General features: G+C 52.1%; 2 protein-coding genes and 1 long non-coding RNA gene across 3 annotated transcripts; 2 read left to right on the top strand and 1 right to left on the bottom strand.

Moving 5' to 3' along the window:
- The first annotated feature begins 154 nt into the window (after positions 1-154).
- LOC119112349 (uncharacterized) lies at positions 155-2,476 on the top strand. Its single transcript, XR_005095707.1, has 3 exons — positions 155-281; positions 1,851-1,965; positions 2,431-2,476. It is a non-coding gene; the product is annotated as an uncharacterized LOC119112349 (long non-coding RNA).
- Position 2,477: 1 nt separating this feature from the next.
- LOC119112348 (uncharacterized) lies at positions 2,478-7,407 on the top strand. The gene is made up of 5 exons (XM_037236504.1): positions 2,478-2,511; positions 4,197-4,359; positions 5,379-5,540; positions 6,136-6,311; positions 6,802-7,407. The coding sequence occupies exons 2-5, from the start codon at positions 4,221-4,223 to the stop codon at positions 6,949-6,951; spliced, it is 627 nt and encodes a 208-aa protein (XP_037092399.1). The 5' UTR covers positions 2,478-2,511; positions 4,197-4,220; the 3' UTR covers positions 6,952-7,407.
- A 1,448-nt stretch (positions 7,408-8,855) lies between these two features.
- On the bottom strand, positions 8,856-10,282 carry LOC119111277 (homologous-pairing protein 2 homolog). The gene is made up of 3 exons (XM_037235096.1): positions 10,272-10,282; positions 9,623-9,743; positions 8,856-9,236 (listed from the first exon to the last, which is right to left on the bottom strand). Exons 1-3 carry the CDS (start codon positions 10,280-10,282, stop codon positions 8,982-8,984), a joined length of 387 nt encoding a protein of 128 aa, XP_037090991.1. The 3' UTR covers positions 8,856-8,981.
- Between the last annotated feature and the right edge of the window lie 11,446 nt (positions 10,283-21,728).

Raw genomic sequence — 21,728 nt, 5'->3', positions numbered from 1 at the left:
GTCCGGCCCCCGTGCCTCGTACCGGCCCCGGCCATCGTCTGACGGGCGCCCCTGCCTGGCAGACACGATGAGGCTGGCCCTGGCAGTGCTGCTGCTGGTCGGCACCAGCTCGGCCCAGCTGCTGTTCTCTCTGCGGCGTCTGGGCGTGCCACTCCCTGGTCCACCAGCCGAGCCTGACGCTGGTGCACGCCACCCAGCCGGCCGACGCCGCCGCGCCTGACTTCAAACAACAAGTGGAGGAGCGCAACGCAGAGTGCTACCAGCAATGCAGCACAGAGTTCGTGAGTACCCCGCAGGCTGGGGATGACGGCACGGAGCGGAGGGCGAGTGCTTGCCATGGGATGTCGCAGCGGTGTGTGTGTGTGCGTGTATCTGTGTGTCACCAATGATGGCCAGCAGCCGCGTTCCAATTAAGGCAAGCATTTAAAAGTGTGGTTCCCAGGTATTGTGGTACTGACGCTGGTACACGGCATGATACTGCGCGTGCGGCATACACGAGCTTATGAATTTAAATTAAGTTGTATTTGCCTCTCGATATGGCTTGACAACAGCTGCCAGGTTTCCTTGACACGACGTGCCAACATCGATTTGGCACGTAGTCACGCCACTGCAGCCAAGGTGGTGCTGCCGACTTTCCTCACACTGCACGGCTTGCACGGGTCGCCGGCTTCCGCTTCTCCATTTTGTGGCGTGTGTGCCCGGCGGTCATGGTCGGAAAGTCGAAACGCGGAAACGTTTCACGCTGGCGGTCTTTGCCCGGTTCAGATAGCCGGACGTTTGGTCGCTGCCGCCGGGCTGTGGTGCTTGGAACGCCATGGCGTTCGATGTGTCGTTATCGCGTGATAATGGTGAAAACGCGACGGGGTCTGTTTGTCACGACATTGCCGGTGAACGTGATGACAAGGCGCTTCGTGCGAGCAGCGGGCGTGCTCAGTCGTATCGCTGATTGGTCAGGACTGGGGGATACGAAGGACGTGGACGTCATTTACCTCGGCATTGCATATCACTTCTATTCCCGGTGCATGTCATGGGTCGGTTCGGAGCTAGCGACGGTCATGACTCGGGAAGTTACCGGTCGATGTCGGCCGCGTCCGAGTTAGTCTGTGACACCGCGTCTGCTCCGCGGTCGCTCAGCCATCGTGCAGCCCTCGCGTGACCTTGCCATATTACTTTCTTGCATCCATCTGGTGCATGACGTTACTGGCAGATGCCTCTGTCACCCATGGACAGCACATTGTTCGATTTGACCTCTGCTGTCGAATACCGGGCTCGTCAAAGGAATGGCGCATGCATTTTGAAATGCCCGTATCTGCCAGGCGAGTTCAACTCGGCGATCGTTCGTGACTTCGCCGGCGCTCTGCCGGACTTGTCCGCTGGCAGTCGATGTCAGCGTGTGGCCTATTGGTGTGTCCGGCAGGATTTACCAGGCACGACTGACGGCGGGTCGGGCCTCCTGTCATTGCGGCAGCGTGTCGAAGCGTGTCGAACCTGTCATTGTGACGGCGTGTCGAACGTCATGTCATTGAAACGGCGTGTCAAACCTCCTGTCATTGAAACGGCGTGTCGAACATGTCATTGTGGCGGCGTGTCGAACGTCATGTCATTGAAACGGCGTGTCAAACCTCTGTCATTGAAACGGCGTGTCGAACCTGTCATTGTGACGATGTGTCGAACCTCCTGTCATTGTGGCAGCGTGTCGAACCTCCTGTCATTCAAACGGCATGTCGAACCTGTCGTCATCGTGCCGGCATGTCCGACCGTCTGCGACTGTTTGGCACCGCCGGTCCGCTGGCTGGCACCTCTCTGGGGCGCGTGTTTGACGGTGTGTGACCCCGCGGTTGTCCCGGCAGGAGACGGCGGCCGGCTCGGCGGCCGCCTGCGAGCGAGGATGCCGTCTGTTCGCGCTGGCCGAGGCCACCGAGCCCAAACTGGCCGCCGGAGAGCACAGGGACAAGTGCACCAAAGGTGAGTCTCCAGCTCGTCAACACGGCTCGCCGACTTTACTGGCGTGTTCTGACGCTCCAATGTTTGGCTAGTGGGCGATATCGCTTGAACAAATAGCCCTGAAGTGTTAGCATAAATAGATTCGCCTGCTGGGATGTTGCCCTCGCCAACTTACGTACTGGTCCTGGTGACGAGGTCGGTACAAGACGACAATGTGCTGTTGCTATTCTTGGTGGCCATCACGTGACAATTGTCGCTCGTTGTCACTTATGACCAAAAGTTGTCCTCTGCTGTGGATGGAGCGATGTTCCAAACTAACACGAAAAAAAGAAACCGCTGAAAAAAGCGGCACGCACAAGCAATCGGGTCGTCGTGCCCTTCCGAAGTATGGTAACGTGCGGATAACCCTAAATTGAAATCGTGCTTCCTGTTCATGAAAGCGGTGCAGCGTGCATATTTTCAATGGTATTGATTTCTGACTGGCAGACTGTGAGACGGCCTACCCGATACTGGTGGAGGCAGCACTAGTGCCAGAGCGGATGCCGCCACCAGCGTCCCAAAGAGCAGGTACGGCCAGCCCCACAGCCCCCGGAGAAGAGGTACCCCCCGCCGGCGGACACTCAGCACGTGTGCTACGTGCTCCGACGTAGTCACCTGCCAAACGAAGCCCACCAACAGCGGGCGTGGGTCAGACCGCGCCCGACAGCCGTCAGGACCAGGCTGGCAGAAACCGATTGGACCGGCCGAAGGATCGGGCTGGCGTGGAGAACGTGCACGGCTTCGTACAGAAGCGCAGTGGTAAAAGTGGCAGGCACGGTCGCGCGATGTAAGACAAACGATCGACAGGTGTTCACCACGCAGCCGCTCACACGCGGACCCTCACTGAACCGTCGGAGGACACGAACAGATTCCGCTGCGGCTGCGCTGTCGGGAAAGGACCAGGTACCCTTGATGTTCTACCCCTGAACACTCCTTTCATTGCTTGAAGGAATGTTTACATAGGCATAAGTTCTATGCATACTCTTATGCCAGGGTACGACAGTATACTGATAGACGCTGTGTGTCACTGTGCAGCTGTTGCTGTTAATCGCATGGTACATGCAGTCCGACAAAAGCGGGATAAGCCAAATTACTGCTCTGCGTGACTGTCAAGGGGCTCAAGTCTGAGCCGGGCAAGTGATGACCTTGGCAAGCTGCTATGGACCTATTGCTGGGTGAAGTCCTTGTATGTTTCGCGAGGAACCAGACCCCGTGGTTTACCAGTGGCTACGTCAGACAATTTGTTTGAACTGTGTTTTTGAATTTGTGCGTGGGTGTGGGTGTGGGTGTGGGTGTGGGTGTGGGTGTGGGTGTGGGTGTGGGTGTGGGTGTGGGTGTGGGTGTGGATGTGGATGTGGATGTGGGTGTGGGTGTGGGTGTGGGTTGTGTGTGTGTGTGGTGTGTGTGGTGTGGTGTGTGTGTGTGTGTGTGTGTGTGTTGTGTGTGTGTGTGTGTGTGTGTGTGTGGTGTGTGTGTGGTGTGTGTGTGTGTGTGTGTGTGGGTGTGCGTGTGTGTGTGTGTGTGTGTGTGTGTGTGTGTGTGTGTGTGTGTGTGTGTGTGTGTGTGTGTGTGTGTGTCTGCGCATGCGTGCGTGCGTGCGTGTCGCGTTTGCCTACGAATCAGCAAACCGAACACATGTTTTTGCCATGACCAGTATGACAGGTAAGATGATGTGGAAGTTGTTTATGGAATTTCCCCAGATTTCTCAGTGCAAAATTCACAAGACGTGAGAAGACCTTCCGGTCGGTGCACCTTAAAATGCTAACGGAAGCGTCTCTGCTTGTCCAAAATTTCATTCCAATATTAAACAGACCCACAGCTGTTTCCTGCTCCTGGTCCTGCTGGTTCTGGTCAATTTCGAGAGGACTGATTATCATCGCCGGTGGTGATGTCTATCGGTTCCCCTGACCGGTTCCCCCTGACCGTGACTCTCCGCATGTCCAGGACGATAAGGACGCGCCGTTGGTGATGCCGATCTGTCCCCCCTGGCCGTGAGTCATCGGCTGTTCAAGACGGGGAGGACGCGCCGGTGGTGCTGCCTGTCGGTTTCCCCCTGGCTGTGACTCTCCGCATGTCCAGGACGATAAGGACGCGCCGGTGGTAATGCCGAGCTGTCCCCCCTGACCGTGAGTCACCTGCTGTTCAAGACGGGGGGGACGCGCCGGTGGTGATGCCAATCGGTCCCCCCTGACCGTGACTCATCGTCTGTCCAGGACGAGGAGGGCGCGCCGGTGGTGATGTCGGTGGTGCGCAAGTTCACGTACGACACGGACGACGGTCAGGAGGTACGCCGCTCGCAGTCGTCCGTGCTGGTGCACGACGGCGACAAGATGCGCGTCATCGAGGGCCCGGCCCAGGTCATCATCTCCAGACACGGTCAGTCGGTTCGCCGACGGACTCGCCGGCGCCGGACGTACGTGCCGACGCGTCCTGGCACGCCGACGTTAGACACGGTCACGTTCCGTCCAGGCACGGCTGGCGCGTGCTCCCCGTTCCTCTCCTCTGCAGAAGACGTGGCCACCGATCAGCGGGCACCGCCTCCAGGCTTCCAAACGCGGCTCATTTTATAGGCACGAACGCGAGGGCACCAAGTGCGCGTGAACTATGCGGAGATTTCGGCGCAAGCTGCTTGGGTTTCTCACATTCGGAGAGATGAGCGAACCTTTGGTTGCGCGACACACGCCATCTCTCGCATTTTGATTAACCCACACGGCTGAACAGAAACTTGCGCACTACCTAACGCATTACTGGATCCCATCGGCCATGAGCATCAGTCGCTGCGACGTACGTGATCAGGCTCCCAGCTGGGTGAGTGGGCACTGGGACGACCTTCCCAGCCATTGCCATATCCGCTCCTGTCCGTTGCTAGTTGACGTGAACCCGTCGCCGGCCTGAGCATCAGGGTCACGTGCCCGTTGCCACCCGATAGCTCGGCTGGCGCGCCCTGCGACGTTCCTGGCTGCAGCTGAGGCGGCTCGTGACTGGAGCGCCTCGACCACGTGCAGGCGGTCTGGGGAATTCCCCACGTTCACCGGCGGTGCGCGCTGTCATGCTCGCTTGTGTGGCGTCTTGTGCAAAAGAACGCCCGCCATCGGCACTCGGGTCGCCAGCATCGTATTTATTTTGCCGTTCACAGCTTTGTTTTTGTAGACGAAACTGAACAGGGTCGTAAGGTCATCCCCGGTTTTGTGAAACATGTATTCAGGGTGCATCTAGGTCAAGCGCGTGTCACGAGATCTATCTTTAGTACGAAAGCTGGCGAACAGAGATGACGGATTCATGGATGGATACAGCACGTTCTCCACACAGCGCTTTGAGTAACGCAGACGTATTCTCTCGTTTGTCACCGGGCGTACGTCGTGCCTCCGCATCTCAAGTGGCTGTCTGGTCGGCAGGCGAGGGCGGTGACTCGCCCAGCCCGTTCCCGCGCGCCCTGGACGACATGGTGCAGCGGATGCGCGAGACAATGCAGCGCATGATGCTGCGCATGCGCGGCGCGGAGGAGCCGGAGCTGGATCACCAGGCCGCCGAGAACCGCCAGGCGGTGCGCGTCGAGGGTACGTGTCGTTCGGGAGCCGGGCCAGGGCGAGCCTTAGTGCGCGCTTCCGGTGGAGCGCCCCGGAAAACGTCGCTGGAGTTGAATTCACCATCTGTGCCGACTGATCATTCGGAGACTCGGAGATCACCCAGAGACTGCACTGAGACCTGTCGAACCGCATATTGAGGTTACCTTGCCCGGGCTGTGGGCCCGGGCCCGGGCTGTGTATTCGCTACAACTAAGTGGGTTCATACCGCATGAGACCCAGCCAGTCGATCGGTCGCCCGGACCCCGCTCCAAAGAGGCGCCGAGCTGCCGCGGCTTGCACTGCGGAGTCAGCGTACGGCGGAACTGGACACTCGTGTTAAGGACGCAGACGGCACTTCTGGTGTCCGTGCCCTTCATGCGAGATGGCAGAATCCGGCGTTAATTTTCTGGCATTGGGTAACCAGCTGCATCCTCCAGCCAAGCCGTGCCCTGCCACCCGCCTCAGTTGTTTCCCGGGGTCTGCGTCACCTCTCTTCCGGCCCCCGGCTGAACCTTGTCGTCGTGCTCGCTCGTGACGTGCCGCGCCGCCGGCCACCTGGCGTAACGGGGCCCGTGCGCGCCGGCAGTGTCACCGGGCCTGCGTGCGGCGCCCAGCGGCTGGCGTCGCGTCTGGCGCTGCACGCCCCACTACGTGATGCTGGCCGTGCTGCTGCTGGGCACGGCGCTGGTGCTGTACACCTGTTACTGCCTGGTGTGCGTGGTGCGCCGCCGCCGCCGCCGCCAGCAGGACGCCCTCATCCAGGTACGGCCGCGCCCAGCTGGGCCGCGACACACCGCTCAGGAGTGCCGAGTGGGGGAAAATGATGGAACTGGGCTCTTGCGCCAGGATGCTTCGACGCTTTCGAGGCGAAACTTTAGCTGTTGCTGTTTGTTTGTGCTGTTTAGCTGTTACATGACTTAACGTTACGTGGGTCTTTCTTGAATTAGTGCATACACCAGACGACTTGGTAGGTTATCATGGGGGGGGGGGGCGAGTCAAGCTCGCGTATAAGGGAAAACTCGGCGGCATTTCCTACCTGGCGCTTATCTGGTACAAGTCAAGGCAGCGGGGGCAAATCGGCAGACGGCAAACGGCCGGCCAATGGAGGTAGTTGTGTGATGCGGCAAGGCACAGAGAGGCTCATTATCACGAAACATGAACGCCACCAGCCTCTGTGGCAGGAGAGGCAATTTCCGTGGAGAGAGAACAAAGTGATCGTGCCGCTGTTGTGACCGTAGCTCGCTGTTACCAGCACGAGGAGATCGCCGAGGACCTGCCTCCCAAGTACTCCTTGGTGGGCGAGCACGCGGAGGATGCCAAGTCCGCCAATGTCAAGGACCTGCCGCCGGCCTACAATGCCATTGTGGCCGACGGCGAGTTGCCTCCCAAGCTGGACGTGTAGACGTCTTTCGCTGGCAGCGTAGTGGACCGACATCTAGCGGTTGTGAACGGCACCAACAGTTACTAGTCCTCTGGAGGTTCTGAGGACAGCACTTTAGTGTTGGAAGCGTGTTACGTCACCCTCTCCACTTGCTTAGTCAAATTTTGCTGTGCTCTGATGGCGATGCTTTAAATTAGCAGGTGCTGCTTTGTGATCAATAAGAAACGGTACATGGTACACGGTGTATGGGGTTGTGCATACGGGCTATATCTGGTGTGTTGTGGAGTTGTGAGCATTCCACCAAATAGTGGTCGGTATTTTTATATGTTGAGCCCATGATCTTTGCAGCCTTTGAGTTCGTTCGTTCGATGTGGTTAAACCCAGACCTTGTGGATTAGTTGTCATTAAGTGCATTTTTTTATTGCCGGTACGCAAAGTTTCGGTGTTTGCTGGCGATCGGCAAGCTGGCTTGATTTCGAAAATAAACGAAATTTTTGAGTGACACAGTCCTTTATCTCGCAGCTGTGGTCATCAGCCCTGACTTTAAGAAAGTCAACCGATTGGCGAACATTGGCACTGAAGATCAGCGCAACAAGATCTGGTTGGAGCAGTGCGACAGCAGGCCACATGACACTCGATCTCATCGCAAATATGTATCGCATGCTTTAATTCAAAGCCCACAGCGGGCGTGCGAGATGCACGAGCTGCAGTCGCGTCCAGAATTACCTTCAGGGTACATGTGGTGGTAATGCTAGGTCAGTTATACCAGCCATGTGTCTTCTATCTGCCAGCTAAATGCGAATGTGAACAGCATCGGATGGCAATCGCGGATGGGGGAGGGGGGGGGGGGGGGGAGGTGAAATGTTGGTGTCGCAAAGCCGTCAGATCGGGCGCCGGCTATAGACAGGAGGCGTTTATGTGGACAGTCCGTAAGGTACCTTTAGCTATTCCTGCCCATCGTTACGTTATAAAGGTGATGAGCGATATTGTCAAATGCTCATGGACATACAGGGCTGTGTCACTTTCAATCCTTTGGGGCCCCGACTTTCCCCCCCCCCCCCCCTCATGCGTACTTGAGTCCCCTCAATGCCCTCGGCCCGCGAAATACAGCGAGTGCTTTAGTTACTGGTACATGAGGTCCTAAACGCACCACTAGTTATATCACCATCATATACCATCATTATCACCATCACATCGGCTTCAAACCAGAAGTCACTTAATGTCAAAGCTATTCTGGAGGTTGCCAAATATGTTCATTTATTTATAGTTTGACATCATTTGAGTCATTTGACAACATTTGAGTCAAACACGAGTGTGGCTGTAATGGAGCATCCAAACTTACATATGTTCACTAGTCAGCTGGGAACGGTTTGCGTCCACGTTACGCCATGAACGGCCCAAAGCGTATAAATCGAGCTAAACCGTAAGCATGTTACCGGCTTCAGTGCCTGGTAAAAGGGGGTTTCAGCGATTCGAGCCTCATAATGACATGATTTAAGCCGGGGGAGAGAGATCCCACATGGTCAAAGCCCCATCCATGCTCGCAATCAAACCACGGCTCAGACTGCAGTTCAGTTCAGGGGCTCCAGCGTGGCGTACGTGAGAGGTAATACATAGCCTGGATGGTAAGGGCGGGATGCGACTATCTGCGACGTAAACGACCTTGTAGACCTGGGTGACCGTGTCCACGGCAAACGAGCATGGACGGTGCGTCGTGCAACGTTCCGCTCCTCCCTGAAAAGGTTGCGGCGTTGCCTGGAGTGCTTACCCACTCATCAAGTTGGACCTTCATGAGGCCGGTACCGAACCATTTAGTTCCGCGATGGTCGAATTAGAAAACACACTGCGCGGAACTAGGAAGAGAACAAATGATAGCAGAATGTAGCAAATGTATTTTAAACACACATTCGAACATATAACGTCAGCAAAATGTGCACCTACGCTGACATTTCAAGGCGATTTCACAGTTCATCATTTATCACAAACACAAAAACAACGCTTAAACTCCAGAAACAGTGTGCTAGTACCTGCAAGCACACACAGCTACATCTTCACGATGGCAGTGTAACGCCCACATCTTGATCTGTTTCCAGACCGACCTCCTCGTACAGATCTTTTTTCTTCTTCGGATAGCCCTCCATGATGGCGTCGACGATGTCGTTGGTAATGCGTTTCCGCTTCCTCCACTCCCCGAGCGACTTCCGGTGTTGGTCTTGCACCCGCCGTCTGTCATCAGCTGTCACGTTACCGGACGATTTTTTCAACTGACTTAACTTCTCAGTCTTCTCGCGGATGTCGTCCTCGCACTGAAATATTAAGCGAGGTTCAAACGGAGGGTCGGACAATGCTGACAGTTTGTTCGTCAATCGTGTCGTCTTGACTGGTCAGACTAACAGGCTTCGTAAGAGTTCCGCCCAAAATGGGACGATGACATGGTGCTTGCCAAACAAGATGAATTATCTAGCGGTCAAACAAAGACTGCAAGAAGTCCTCTGTACAGCGCGACGTTCACAGCTAACACATCCTGATGTGCACTGGTTCAACTGAAAGGGCTGTTCTAACATTTAAATTGCACTGATTCAACTGAAAGGGCTGTTCTAACATTTAAATTGCATCACACAGAAATAGCAGTCACGCAACTTTGCACAACTTGTCAACCCAACATCCAGATCAGACAAAACGTTTCAGCTACCTCCACTAGTGCCTGCTTGGCCTGTGCTGACGTAAGGCTGCTGGTTAGAGCTTTCAACTTGCCCTCAGCTTCCCGCAATGCTAGTCCTTCTCCAGTTAGCTCTGAAGTCAGCTGTGCAATTCTGTGGAGAAGAAATAAAATAAACAGTCTGTGTAAAACAAAACCACTATTTCCCCACGCCACGCATCTATGTATATAGATAACGACGAGCCCGGACAAGTGGTGTATGATTCCCCCCCAAAAAAACAAAAATATTGGGGGGTGCCCTACCCGTACCTATTTCGATATTTTTGTCAATATTTCTATGCATCATTAAGATCATTGTATTACTGGTAAAACCTAACATTTCTGGAGGATCCAGCACCCAAAAGTTATAAAGTAACGCCGCTGACAAACGGCTACAGCACTCACCCTAACCAATGTGTGAGCAAATGGAGCCTACGATCGAACAATCCGTGCACATAGCCTGCCAAAGAAAACAGTCGTTTCACCATGGCTCTCGAGACTAATTATCTTAAGGTACATGTGTCCACAATCTCCAAGACTTACATCATGCACTCCAAGGACCACCATTATCGGTAGTCCGGAATGTCACGTACAAGTGAGAGCTCCAAATGCATTTCATGACCCGATCCTTTATGACACTTGCCTTGCGTCCATGCTTCGCAATTCAGATTCTTCCACCTGGGATGCAACTCCTGATTTACAACATATACCTTCTGTTTTCCATACACTTTTTCCAGCACTTTCCTTTCCTGGAAGGACAAAGAAATCAGCCAACAGCAACACTCATTGCATATAATAGTTTTGAAAGCCAATGTTCCGAGTCAATGTTGTTTACATTTACATTTAAAAGCCGATGTTGTTTCCAAACAAATGTAGCCAATGTTCCTCAAACATCAGCACTAGATGTGCTGTAGAAGCATTCAACTATCAGCAAGCACTGATAGACAAGCATGGAAGGCTCATCTGTTGTTTATATATACTATTTTCATGTACAAACAGAAACATGTGCATAACCTGTTGACATTACAGGGATTGTGCTATGCCTTGGATATGGTCAAAGCAAAAGCAAAACAATGATGAATACAGCAAACCTTGAGCTTTTTACATGAGCCAGGTAACTCAAGCCATGAACACTCTCAAAGATGACAGCTTTCTCACCAGTGTTAAGAAAAATACCAGAAAACTTACCTCAACTAATGTGTCTAAACTTTTTTGAATAGCAGTTTTCCCATATTCCTTGTGAAGATTCATGTGAATATCTGTGACACTATAAGGGCGGTTTTGGTCAAACAAATACTTAAAAATTCCAGATGTTGTCTTGTCTGACATTGTGCTGGATGGTGATCCTTTGCATATACAACCTGCAGCAAAAAATGACATAGGTCTGCCAGGTTGTGGATGTTACCAACAGATAAGACTTGAAAATGTTGACATTCTACAAAAACTTCAATGACATGGAAGGGCGAGGTAGGTTACACCCGAACAACACAGCCGTTAAGGACATGGAGACATTGTGACATTAATAGACATAAAAACATCAAGACATTATGTCTGCACAAGGCTGACATAGGAAGACCTCTAATCTATCATTTCAATTTTGGACAACACATGAACCATTTTAAAATGTCGGTTTTAGCACATCCATCAAACATGCAGGGCCCAATGCAAAGGTAGTCTAAGGGTGATTTACGCAGAAAAATAGCTAGCCGTGCCTTCCAAATACATCAAAACCATGCTCCTCACCAAATGGGGCCAACTGTCTTCTCGAAGTCTGCAAGGCAGCTAGAGCTCCCTAATCCAGTATGAAGCCTTATCCCCATGTTTGTATATCCCATGTAAGGCCACCACCTGTCCTGTCCCCACAAATCATGAGCCCTGAACGTTTCACAGACGGCACGCGTGCGGGGAATAGACAACTCTAACCCAGCAGCACCTATCGGTCAGTGCCCCCCCCCCCCCCCCCTTCCCCCGACTTGGGCTGAGTCTTCCCCACCTTGGGGAAGACTCAGCCCGATGCGTGGAAAACTTCGCCTTAGCGTATTTTGGTTGCAGGAAGCTTATTTTCCCTGTTCGGGCTCCCTCCCGACTCGCATTGCAAAACTACGTTCTGAATGATACCTATATTCCCTGCATTATCAATGCCAGCACACGCCAACCCCGTGTCCCCACACTATTACCTCACGCGCAACACCGCGCGCCGACACCCCTACGCTCGCGCGACGCGTCCTCAAGCCCCACGGAGAAATAACGCGCGCTCATAGGCTGCCAAATTTTTTTTTCTACCGCTGCTTACTACTACCAAATCCCTTCGGTAGTTTGCCTTCACGCTTACAGTAGAAAATATGTGCGTTTGGGCCATTTGAGGTCAAAACCTACAGCACAGGGAGCACAGGGGGTACGTACTCACGCTAGGTTCCGAGGGACCTGAAAGGTCCGTCGGTGCCTGACATTAAGGGCCCGAAAAGCCAGCCGGAGGTCTCATTCAGGGGCCCCGGCCCGGCACGTGCTCTCCTTAGGTTCTGAGGGGCCCGAAAGGTTCGTCGGAACGTAGAATAAAGGACCCGAAATGCCAGCCGGATGTCTCATGCAGGGGCCCCGGTCCGTAGGGCTGAGCACTCCAATGCCAGCCAGAGGGCCCTGCGTTCTGATCGGGGGCCCACTGAAGAGATAAGGGCCTATATTTCGGTCAGACACGACTGGGAGCACACAGTCGGCCCCGTGGTGGTATGGGCCTAAGTGCTCATTTACCTGGCAGGGAAGAAGCCGGAACCAGCGTTTTACATTGTTTGGGGCCCCGCATCGCCTAATGGGCACCCTGTGCTGTCAAGGGGCCCCGAGTCGGTCAGAGACAGCGTTGGAGGAGGCCCAAAGAGCCTAGCGGGCCCCAAGAGCCTAGAGAGCCTAGAGGGTCCGACATCAAGGGCCCGATTTGAGGGTCTAAGGGCATAAAGGGCTGGTCGGAGTCCTTATTCGGGGGGCCCGACCTGCGAACACGGACCCTCAAGTAACGGTAGGAGGGCCTTTTGCACCGATCGGGGAAACTTGAGTCGATATGGGCCTATCTGCTGGTCAAGTACCACCGCTCCACAAAGTCGGCTCCGTGTCGGCATGGGCCTGAGGACCCACTTCTCAGTCATCTATAAGGCCGGGGCCAGTGACTTACACTGGTCGGGGTCTTGTGTCTATCAGGGGCCTACAACGTCTAATAGAGGGCCCTGTGCTCGCAATGGCCCCGAGCCGACCAAGGGAAGTGTGCAATGAAGCCCGAAGAGGGTCCCGGGCGGCCCACCGGAACCGACGATCAAAGGCCCGCTTGAAGGGCATAACGACCCGAAGAACTGACTATAGGTCACATAAAGAATCGCGGCCCGTAGGGTCACGGCCTGAAATATCAGCCAGGGGTCCTCTTGCACTGTTTGAGGAACCCCTGAGACAATGCAGGTGTTTAAGTCGGTCAGAGACCACGAACACCGGACAGTCGGCTCCATCTCCTTCTGAGTCCTTGAGACCGATTTCCCAAGCAAAACGACGACCGGGTCCGTGATTTGCAACTGTTGGGGTCCCTGACACAAACGCGAGGCTCCTGTATCGTTAGAGGGGCCACATTGCCGAGCAGGGGGTCCTGTGGCGACAAGTGGCCCTGATTCGAGAGGTGTTTTGAGGGGGCCCCCCGCCCATGGGGTACCCCTGAGACAGACGCTCCTCTACTTTCGGCCAGAGACCACGAACAACGAACAGTCGGCTCCGTGTTGGTCTGAGCTCTGGGGCTCATTTCCCAAGCAGGAACAGGGCTGGACCCGCGATTTGCATTGGTCGGGCCAGTCACATTGCATATCACATGTACATATGTATCGTCCAGGGGCCCACATCCCCTAACAGGACATTTTGTGTCAACAAGGAGCCTCGAATCGGCCATGGGAAGATTTGCTCAACAAGGACGGGGACGGGACCCCGAATGGCAGAGGGCCTCTTAGCCGCTGGGGTTCGGGACCTCTGACAATTGAAGGAAACATAAAGACCCGTGATGAGTGCTCTTATTGAGGTAATATAATTGCGCTGTGTCAGTCAGGGCCCCAGTACCGAACAATATTTTTTTCTATTTCATCACTATTCCATCATGGGCCCGTTAGGCCCAACTGGAGTCTATGTACCAACCATCTCGCCATCTGCGGCGAGCAGGAATGCTGTTGCGTCAATGACGGTTCATGCCTCGATCAACTGCGCGGGTCAGAAGGCCAAGGTGGAATAGCTGTCGGAGCACCTGTAAAACACCCAAAGCAAAGAGTGTTACTGAAATCTCTCGCTCCTCCTCTCTCTCTTCTGCAATGAAACATTTCTGACTGATCAAAGCATGACAGACCATGAGCTAGTGGTATTTCGGCATAATGAGTCATGGGTCCTTATCCTGAACAAAGTAAACCCTCATCTCATCCGGAGGTACTGTTGAACAGGCACCCGGGTGGCCGGTTGAATGCCCTTCGCTCGGGTGGTGGGCGTCAATTTAACGCCCCTGAGATCTAAGAAACCAAGAGAGCTGAGACCACAAAATTCAGCAGGGTGTGTTGGCCTGCGTGTGAACTCACTCGCGTCAAAATTTGTGGCTCCTAGGTCATGCACTTCGGGTCAAGTAAAGTCAAACAATGTCAAGCCCCAAATTGGTGTCCAAAGTAACCCCGGGACCTGGATACCCGTCCTAAGTAACAGGTCAATGATGTTCATTTTGGGTCAGTGACCTTGTTTGATCTTTCACGGGTCACGGTGACCAGAATCATACAAGACTGTTTTGCGCTTTGCAGTTGAATAAGCGTCATAGATTGCGCCAGGCAGAATGTTTCGAAAAACAAATGTTGACCTTGGTCATTTTATGTCGATGATCTGTCCTGGCCTTAACGAGGTCCATGGCACATGTATAATGCGGTTTCTGTTATCGATGAATTCGAAATTAGCACCAGAAACTACCCCAGACAGCTATCTCTAGAGTAATAAAACAAGTTGGTTTTGATCCTGGTCTGACCTTCCTTCCTGACCCTAGGTCAATGTAATTTGTACATTTAATTGTTGTGTTCCCTAGGAACCTATCTCAGAGATGCATGTCTTCGTCTAACACTCCGTTTTTGCATTAGATTGAACAATTCAAGGGAAATTGTCTTCACTGAATCCATGACCTGACTTTGACCTGCCGTAGGTCAGCGACCTTACAAGGTATATCTACATTTTTGATACCAAACGATCTGCTACTCAGTTACCTACAGATACACAAAGTGTGGTGTGGGTGCGCCGCGCATTTTGGAAACCATTCCGGAGAAGCCTTCGGGAGGGAGGGGGGGGGGGGGGGTCAAATTGATCCCCCACGCAAGCGCGTGTTGAACAACGTCATCAAGCCAGCATCCACTGTATTGACGAAACTCGATGCTTTATGCTGTGGACATGGTGACGCGTGACCATGGGTCTGTGCCTAGTGTAAGTGTTGAGCGGGTGCGGCCCAAGTCAGCTACAGTCAGCTACATTCCAGATTCACGGGCGCAAAGTGAGTCTTCATGAGAGTGACAAAGTTAACAGAGGATCCCCTAAAATCCCCCCAAAAAGTCACCGGTGATGTCCAATTAAATTCGATGGGATGCGGTGTCCTTTGTTTTATTATTATTTTCACCTTTTTTAAGTAAATGGAAGTCACAAATCACCGTCAGCTGCAATTCTGTACATATTTTGAATTCGGTTGACTGAAAGAACCGGGCATGAAATGGCGGCACGGTATAATCCCTAGTGGCTATTCATTTTTCAATGGCTAAATGAACTCTTTTCGAAGAGATACCACTCAAGGACTTTGACGGATTTGCATGTATTCTGTACAGAGATGTTGACAACTCCATGAACGCACGTTACAGATCGAGATGAGGTGAATATTTTCTATTGACATTGACAACTCGTGTTCGCCTGGATGTGTGTAACATGCACTCAGAATTTATTACTGAAGAATTACGTAAGAAAGCTATGAACCTGTGCGCTCGCAAGCTTCAAAAATATAAAAACGCCGGGCGTTGTAGTCTGCCTAGGTTGCGTGGTATCGGTCCCGCGGCTAACACTCGCACACGCTTGGTGGCCGGTTGAATACTACGCACTCGTTGGGGGGGAGGGGGGACAGCCGGCCAATCTCCCCCTCTGATCAAAAACTAAGAGAGCTACAGATATCAAATTCGCAGTGCGGGGCGGGGGTACCTAGATTTCAGCAAACTCCAACGACAAGCTCTTACGTTTCCAACAAAAACAAGGCAAACTTAAGAATAGTACACAAAGTGCCCCCAGGCCTCCTCATTCAACCGCTTTTAACCTAGGTGCGTGAGCCTTCTAAGCAGAAACATCAATCTGAACATTCTAAATGGAAGGATCTTCGGGGTTACGCTAAGCAATGCTTGTTGTGTACGTCCTGACCCCTACCATCCGATCGCGCAATTCGGTGTCGGCGGCGGAATTTGGTGGCGAAATCTTAACGTGTCGCAATGCTCGGCACGGTCCGTGCTGCCCTCTGACGTCATCTGACCTTTATTGCGGTCGTTGCCACCGGCCGCGGGCTACGCCTGATGGCGAGCGCCTAAAGCGGCCCAGACACACCCCGCCACGGGTGGGTGAATCGGAAGGCAGGCGGTCTACAGACATCGGGTTTTCAGTTCGATGACGTTGTTTGCTCTTTGGAAGGTCATGGTCGCAAAATCCTACAGGATGGCTTTAATTAAGCGTCAAGGATTGCACTGCGTGGAGTGCTCCTAGCATCGAGAGGTTGATCTGGGTTATATCTGGTCAGTCACTTCTTTTGATCTTTAAAACGTCAAAGGAGACGTCTGTTGCCGTCACTGTTATCAAAAAGGTTCAAAAGCTCTCCACTAAAAATGATCAGGCTGGTTTTGGCCTCGCTCTGACCCTTACACCTGAGCCAAGGTCAATGGAATTTGTTATAATCCTATAGCTAATTGTCTAATTGCTTCAGAAACTATCTCAGATATGCATTGCCTCGTGTAGCACGCCGTCGTCGCATCAGATTAAAGGATTCCCCAGGATTTGCCATCTCTGACAGCCATGGCTATGACATGACAGCCATGACCTTCCATAGATCAGCAACCTTGAAAGGAGATCTAATTTTGTCCACCAAATAATTTTCCTTTCAATTTCCTACAGCTTTGCAAAGCTTGGTGCGGCTACGCCGCCGCGTTTGGAGATTATTGGGCAAAAGCCTTCGGGGGTCAACCAAAGGCAATCGGTAGGGGGTCACGCCAACCGAACCCGCGCCAGACAGCGGCCACTGGCGGACGAAAACGATGGCGCCTCTGAAAAAGGTACTTTTAAGCACTTTAGGACATCCACTGATATATTTGCAAGGTAGTCCGGACGCGCATCTCACCCGCACGATCTTCAGATTGATGGTAGGACCAGATGAGTATTTACAGCATCTCACTCTGGTGCTGACACCTTGTGGTTGGCCTGAATTAGAAAAAAACCCTATTTTATTGTTGCTTTAGCTGTCAACCTGTCCAGACGGACAATTCAACACCACAACGAACTTACACAAGCGTAATACACGCCCCAGTCTAATTTCTGAATGGTGCAGTTTGGTTTTGAAGGACTCTCAAAAACATCATTCAACGACGGTCGTTCTCGCGTTCAGATGAGCATTGGGATGGGGGGTGGGGTGGGGTGGGGGTGGCGGTTGAAATTTACTTGAGGGGGGGGCTCAAGTCCCTCCCCCAAAGTATATCAAGAGACGCCGGTGTACACAAGGTTCAGCCACTCGCTTACATCAACACTTCTTCGCGATGGCCTGGCGCGGGCCAAGGCTGCGCACATCCAGGCTGTGCGCATCTCTAGCTGCCAAGGTTATTTTTTGGCGGGTTGAGCGCCGACCTTGAGCTACTGCCACATTGGTTCGCAGCAGCGCCGTGCCGACATGCTGCTGGTAGCCCTCCTCGTTGTGCTGTGCTTGGCCGGGACTGGTCATACGCTTCAGTGTTACTCGTGCATGAGTGACCAGTTCTTCACGAGCGCGGCCGGGCTGTCAACGCCGCCCGCCATCATCGACGTGCTGGAGGCAGGAAACTACTCGTCGTGCGACGACTTCGACCCGGCAAACCCGCAGGAAAGGTTTATTCAGACGTGTCCGTCCATCGCCTGCATCAAGGTGGCCAAGCCGGACGACCCGCGGCACGTGGCTCGATCCTGCTTTTACGTGGGGCAAGACACGTGCTTGGGCAACGTCTGCTACTGCGACACGGAGCTGTGCAACGTCTCCGACCGCCGCTGGCCGGCGGCCGGCCTGTTGCTGACCGGCCTGGCTGCGGTGTTGACGGGTGGCCTCTAGTCCTCATGCGGTCCAGCTTACCTGCCGTGGTGATCTAGCTGATTTTCTGCGGTGGGCCTTATGATCTGGCATGGTGGTCTCCGTGACCTGTCGTCGTGGTACTTGTACGACCAGCTCTGATAGCCTAGACGATCTTCCATGACTGTCCCTGAGACCTGCCGTGATGGCCACGGTGATCTGCCACGGCAGTGAGGCGGCTAGCCGTAAGGATAGGTATTAATAGACCGGTATTGATACTTCCCGCAAATGCCACAATCATTGATCAGCTTTTCCGGCGTCAGCTCCCGGACCATCTACCAACTGACACAGATGTGGCCAGTGCAAGCCCTCCAGTGATCTCGCACATTTGCTTTTGTCCCTCTGTTCACAGCAACTGTAGAACGAAGAATTATCTGAATCGCTCGAAAAGCTATCATCTTCTTGGCAGGGGTAATTTGGAGACGCCGCTAATATTACCAGGTGTTGTTACCAGGCATAAATTAACACGCGCCCGGGTGGCCGGCTAGATACCCTTCGCTCGGGTGAGAGGGGGTCAATTTGACCCCACCTTGAAACCTCGGGAACTAAGAAAGCTAGAGACACCAAATTTACAGGGTGTCTTGACCGGTACGTGAACTCACTGAACTCAAAATTTAAGCTTCCTAAGCCGTGATCTTCAGGTTGAATAAGGTCAAACAGGTTGAATTTCCAGATTGGTCTTGAAAGCGCCCCCATAACCTAGGCCAGCTGTTTCTAAGCAGAAGGTCACAAGCCTATTTGAGTTCAGTGACCTTTTTTGACCTTTGAAGGTCATGTTGACCCGAAATCATACAATTACTGCTCCGAGTTTTGCATTTGAATAATCAGCGAGATTACGCTAGGCAGTATGCTCCTAAATCAAAATGTCGGCCCGGGTCATCTTAGGTCAAATGACCTGTGCTGACCCAATAGAAGTCAATGAAGATTATAATGCTGTTCCTGCTGTCAAAAATATTCGTAATGAGCACCACAACTATCCTATACAGCAAAGCCGAAGAGTAAAAAATGGGGCTAGTTTTTTACCTTGGTCTGACCTTCATGCCTGACCTTGGGCCAACGTAATTTGCTAATTCATATTTTGTGGTGCTTAAGAAAGCATCTCATAGATGTACTGCTCCGTCAACACTGTCATTGCATCAGATTGGACAATTCCCTAGAAAATGCCTTCGCTGAAACCATGGCCTGACTTGACCTGTCATAGGTCAGCGGTCTTGCAAGGCGCATCTATTTTTTATGTCAAGCGATTCGCTATTCAATTGTCTACAGCTATGCAAAATTTGGCCCAGCTACGCCGCGCCGTTCGAAAACCATTCTGGAATACATTCGGGGGGGAGGGCAATTTGGCCCCCCTTACCCGCTCACCCATTTTAAATAACCAAGTAATGTGCGATATTCGCTGAGGTGGCTACAGGTTGTCGTGTGCAATGTGGGCATCAACCAGCTGCCATCAGCATGCGACAGTATCTTGACTGTTTTTGCTGCACTTCTAAGCGCATTTCTGTCCATATCTTTGCCGTCTTCCTGATGAAGAGATATCGTGTCGTGTCCGCGTCATGTCCATCGTGTCCGCCAGCTGTTTCTTGACAATATCCTGCTGAGAATCGCGCGTTTCATTGAGGCTCTACGACACACTCAGCTGCTGAGGCCATATGGCGCCGCCTGCGTCTCACTGACAGGAAGGGCGGGCGCCGCGGGGAATCGGATCCCGTGCCTCTGGTTTCCCAGACGCATAGTGGTTAACGCAGACGCGTTAACCACCACGCCGTTGGCACCCTTCTGCTGAAAATCGTTGACATGGATCGATACATAGCGGCGTAATAATTTTTAGGCAATCTACATTGTTATATGGTTTTATACCATAACACACACACACACACACACACACACACACACATATATATATATATATATATATATATATATATATATATATATATATATGTATGTATCTTGTAGTACGAAAGTAATGTATGTTTTTTTTTTTAAATGTACTTCTGTACACAACACGCGGGAGGACGAGGCGGTTTTCCACGGGTAGACTGCGAGCCGCTGCGGTCCGCGGTTCCAGCGTGGCATGCGGAGGGAAATCGTCCTAAACCCATTGGTTTTGCACGAGCGGCCCAGGAATGTGACTGACGACAAAGCCAACGAGCAGTCGTTTGAAAAATTGAAACATCTCGGCAAACAGGGATTGGAGCGACAATAAAGTGATGCGCCTCCGTAGATAATTGAACGGGATATTGCGCGCTACCAGATGTGCCAGGTGTGCACGTGCCCGTCACAGGTACAGAAAGGACCAAGATGAATTTGCCCGATTTTTGCCCATTTTTCACGTTTTTTGCCATCGCTAGGCAGCCAGACAAGGTAGAAGCGCAAATCCATTTTCAAAACGTTAGCCAATGTATCGCCTGCAATTCACGTGGGCAACACGAGCTTGCGCGACACATGATCGCGCCGATAATCATCGGGAAAGTTAGAAGTGTCAGCATTTCTAAAAATGGCGCCGAATACAACACGCTCAACACGAATGCAATACAATCGCGGCGAAATTTGCCTTCGCATGCACCGAATCATTGTCTATACACACACACATTTTCTCGTAATTCTGTGCACCGTCTTCTCTAAACATTAACACTTGCATGACGCGACCTAAAGGACCGCGATTCCACATTCTCGCGTCGTCAAAATGACAACGGTTAAACGGAGCATTCCGAGTTTGTATTCGCACGAAATATTGCATACATATACTGCACACACCACATACTGTACGAAATCAAAACAATGAGGTGCTGAAGAGCATATTTACTCAAAGGGGAAGTTACGTCTTGTAGACCAGTGTTTTCCCCTTCAAAGCATACCAATTGTCATAAATAATTATTGTATCTGATCTGATGTCTGTTTCATTCTACAAATGTGGACATTTCTTTTAAGGAAAGTGTTCCGCGTTTGTATGGGGGTTTAACAAAAAAGTCAACTTGAAGATCATTCGGCGCAGTTCATAACCTTGCCCTTCTTGAAGGGAGTGCTCCACATTTGTGTTGCTTTGAATTAAAATGAATATCTTGAAGAATTTTCGGTGCTGTTTGCAACCCTGTCCTTCTTAATACCTGAGCCGCTCCAGTTCTGAGCTAAACCTCGGCGGAAATGTGGAAAGGTATATTGTGGAGAGTATTTCAAAGTCACCTGGGCATTCATGTCATAATAACGTTGCTGAAATCCTGTCATTGCATGAGCCAAGTGGCGATCAAGGCCCAGAAAAACATCATGGTCAAGGCGTTCATATCTGGCGTTCGTGAGCGCAACTTCTAAATAAAACGACCGGCAATTGGTTCTCAATCATTGTGTGCAAGATACGATAAGGTAGTCAACCATCAAACATCAAAGAACATATTTACTAAACAGAGAATTGTGCTGTCTAGCACAGTCTTTTGCACCTAAAAAGTAAACCAAGGCTTATAAGTGAGCTTGTTTCATCATATCTCACGCCTGCTTCAATATCCTCAAATGAAAAACATTCCTTTTAAGACCAAAAACACTTGTTTCCGAGTTAAACGCCCGCGAAGGTGTGCATATATTTCAAGGCTACCCAGGCATCCATGACGCCAAAATAGCATCATTGAAATCCTACCATTCCGATGGCTATGTGTCGCATTCATTCGCATCGCGTTCAGCGTCAAGAAATATACAATCGGCGAGTCGTTCATACCTGGCGTTCGTGCGCACGATTTCAAAACA

This window comes from Pollicipes pollicipes, unplaced genomic scaffold, assembly GCF_011947565.3.
Source record: "Pollicipes pollicipes isolate AB1234 unplaced genomic scaffold, Ppol_2.1 Scaffold_7261;HRSCAF=8764_pilon_pilon_pilon, whole genome shotgun sequence".
NCBI classification, from domain to species: domain Eukaryota; kingdom Metazoa; phylum Arthropoda; class Thecostraca; order Pollicipedomorpha; family Pollicipedidae; genus Pollicipes; species Pollicipes pollicipes.
Note: the sequence above shows the minus strand (reverse complement) of the source record. Positions and strands in the feature narration are given on the sequence as shown.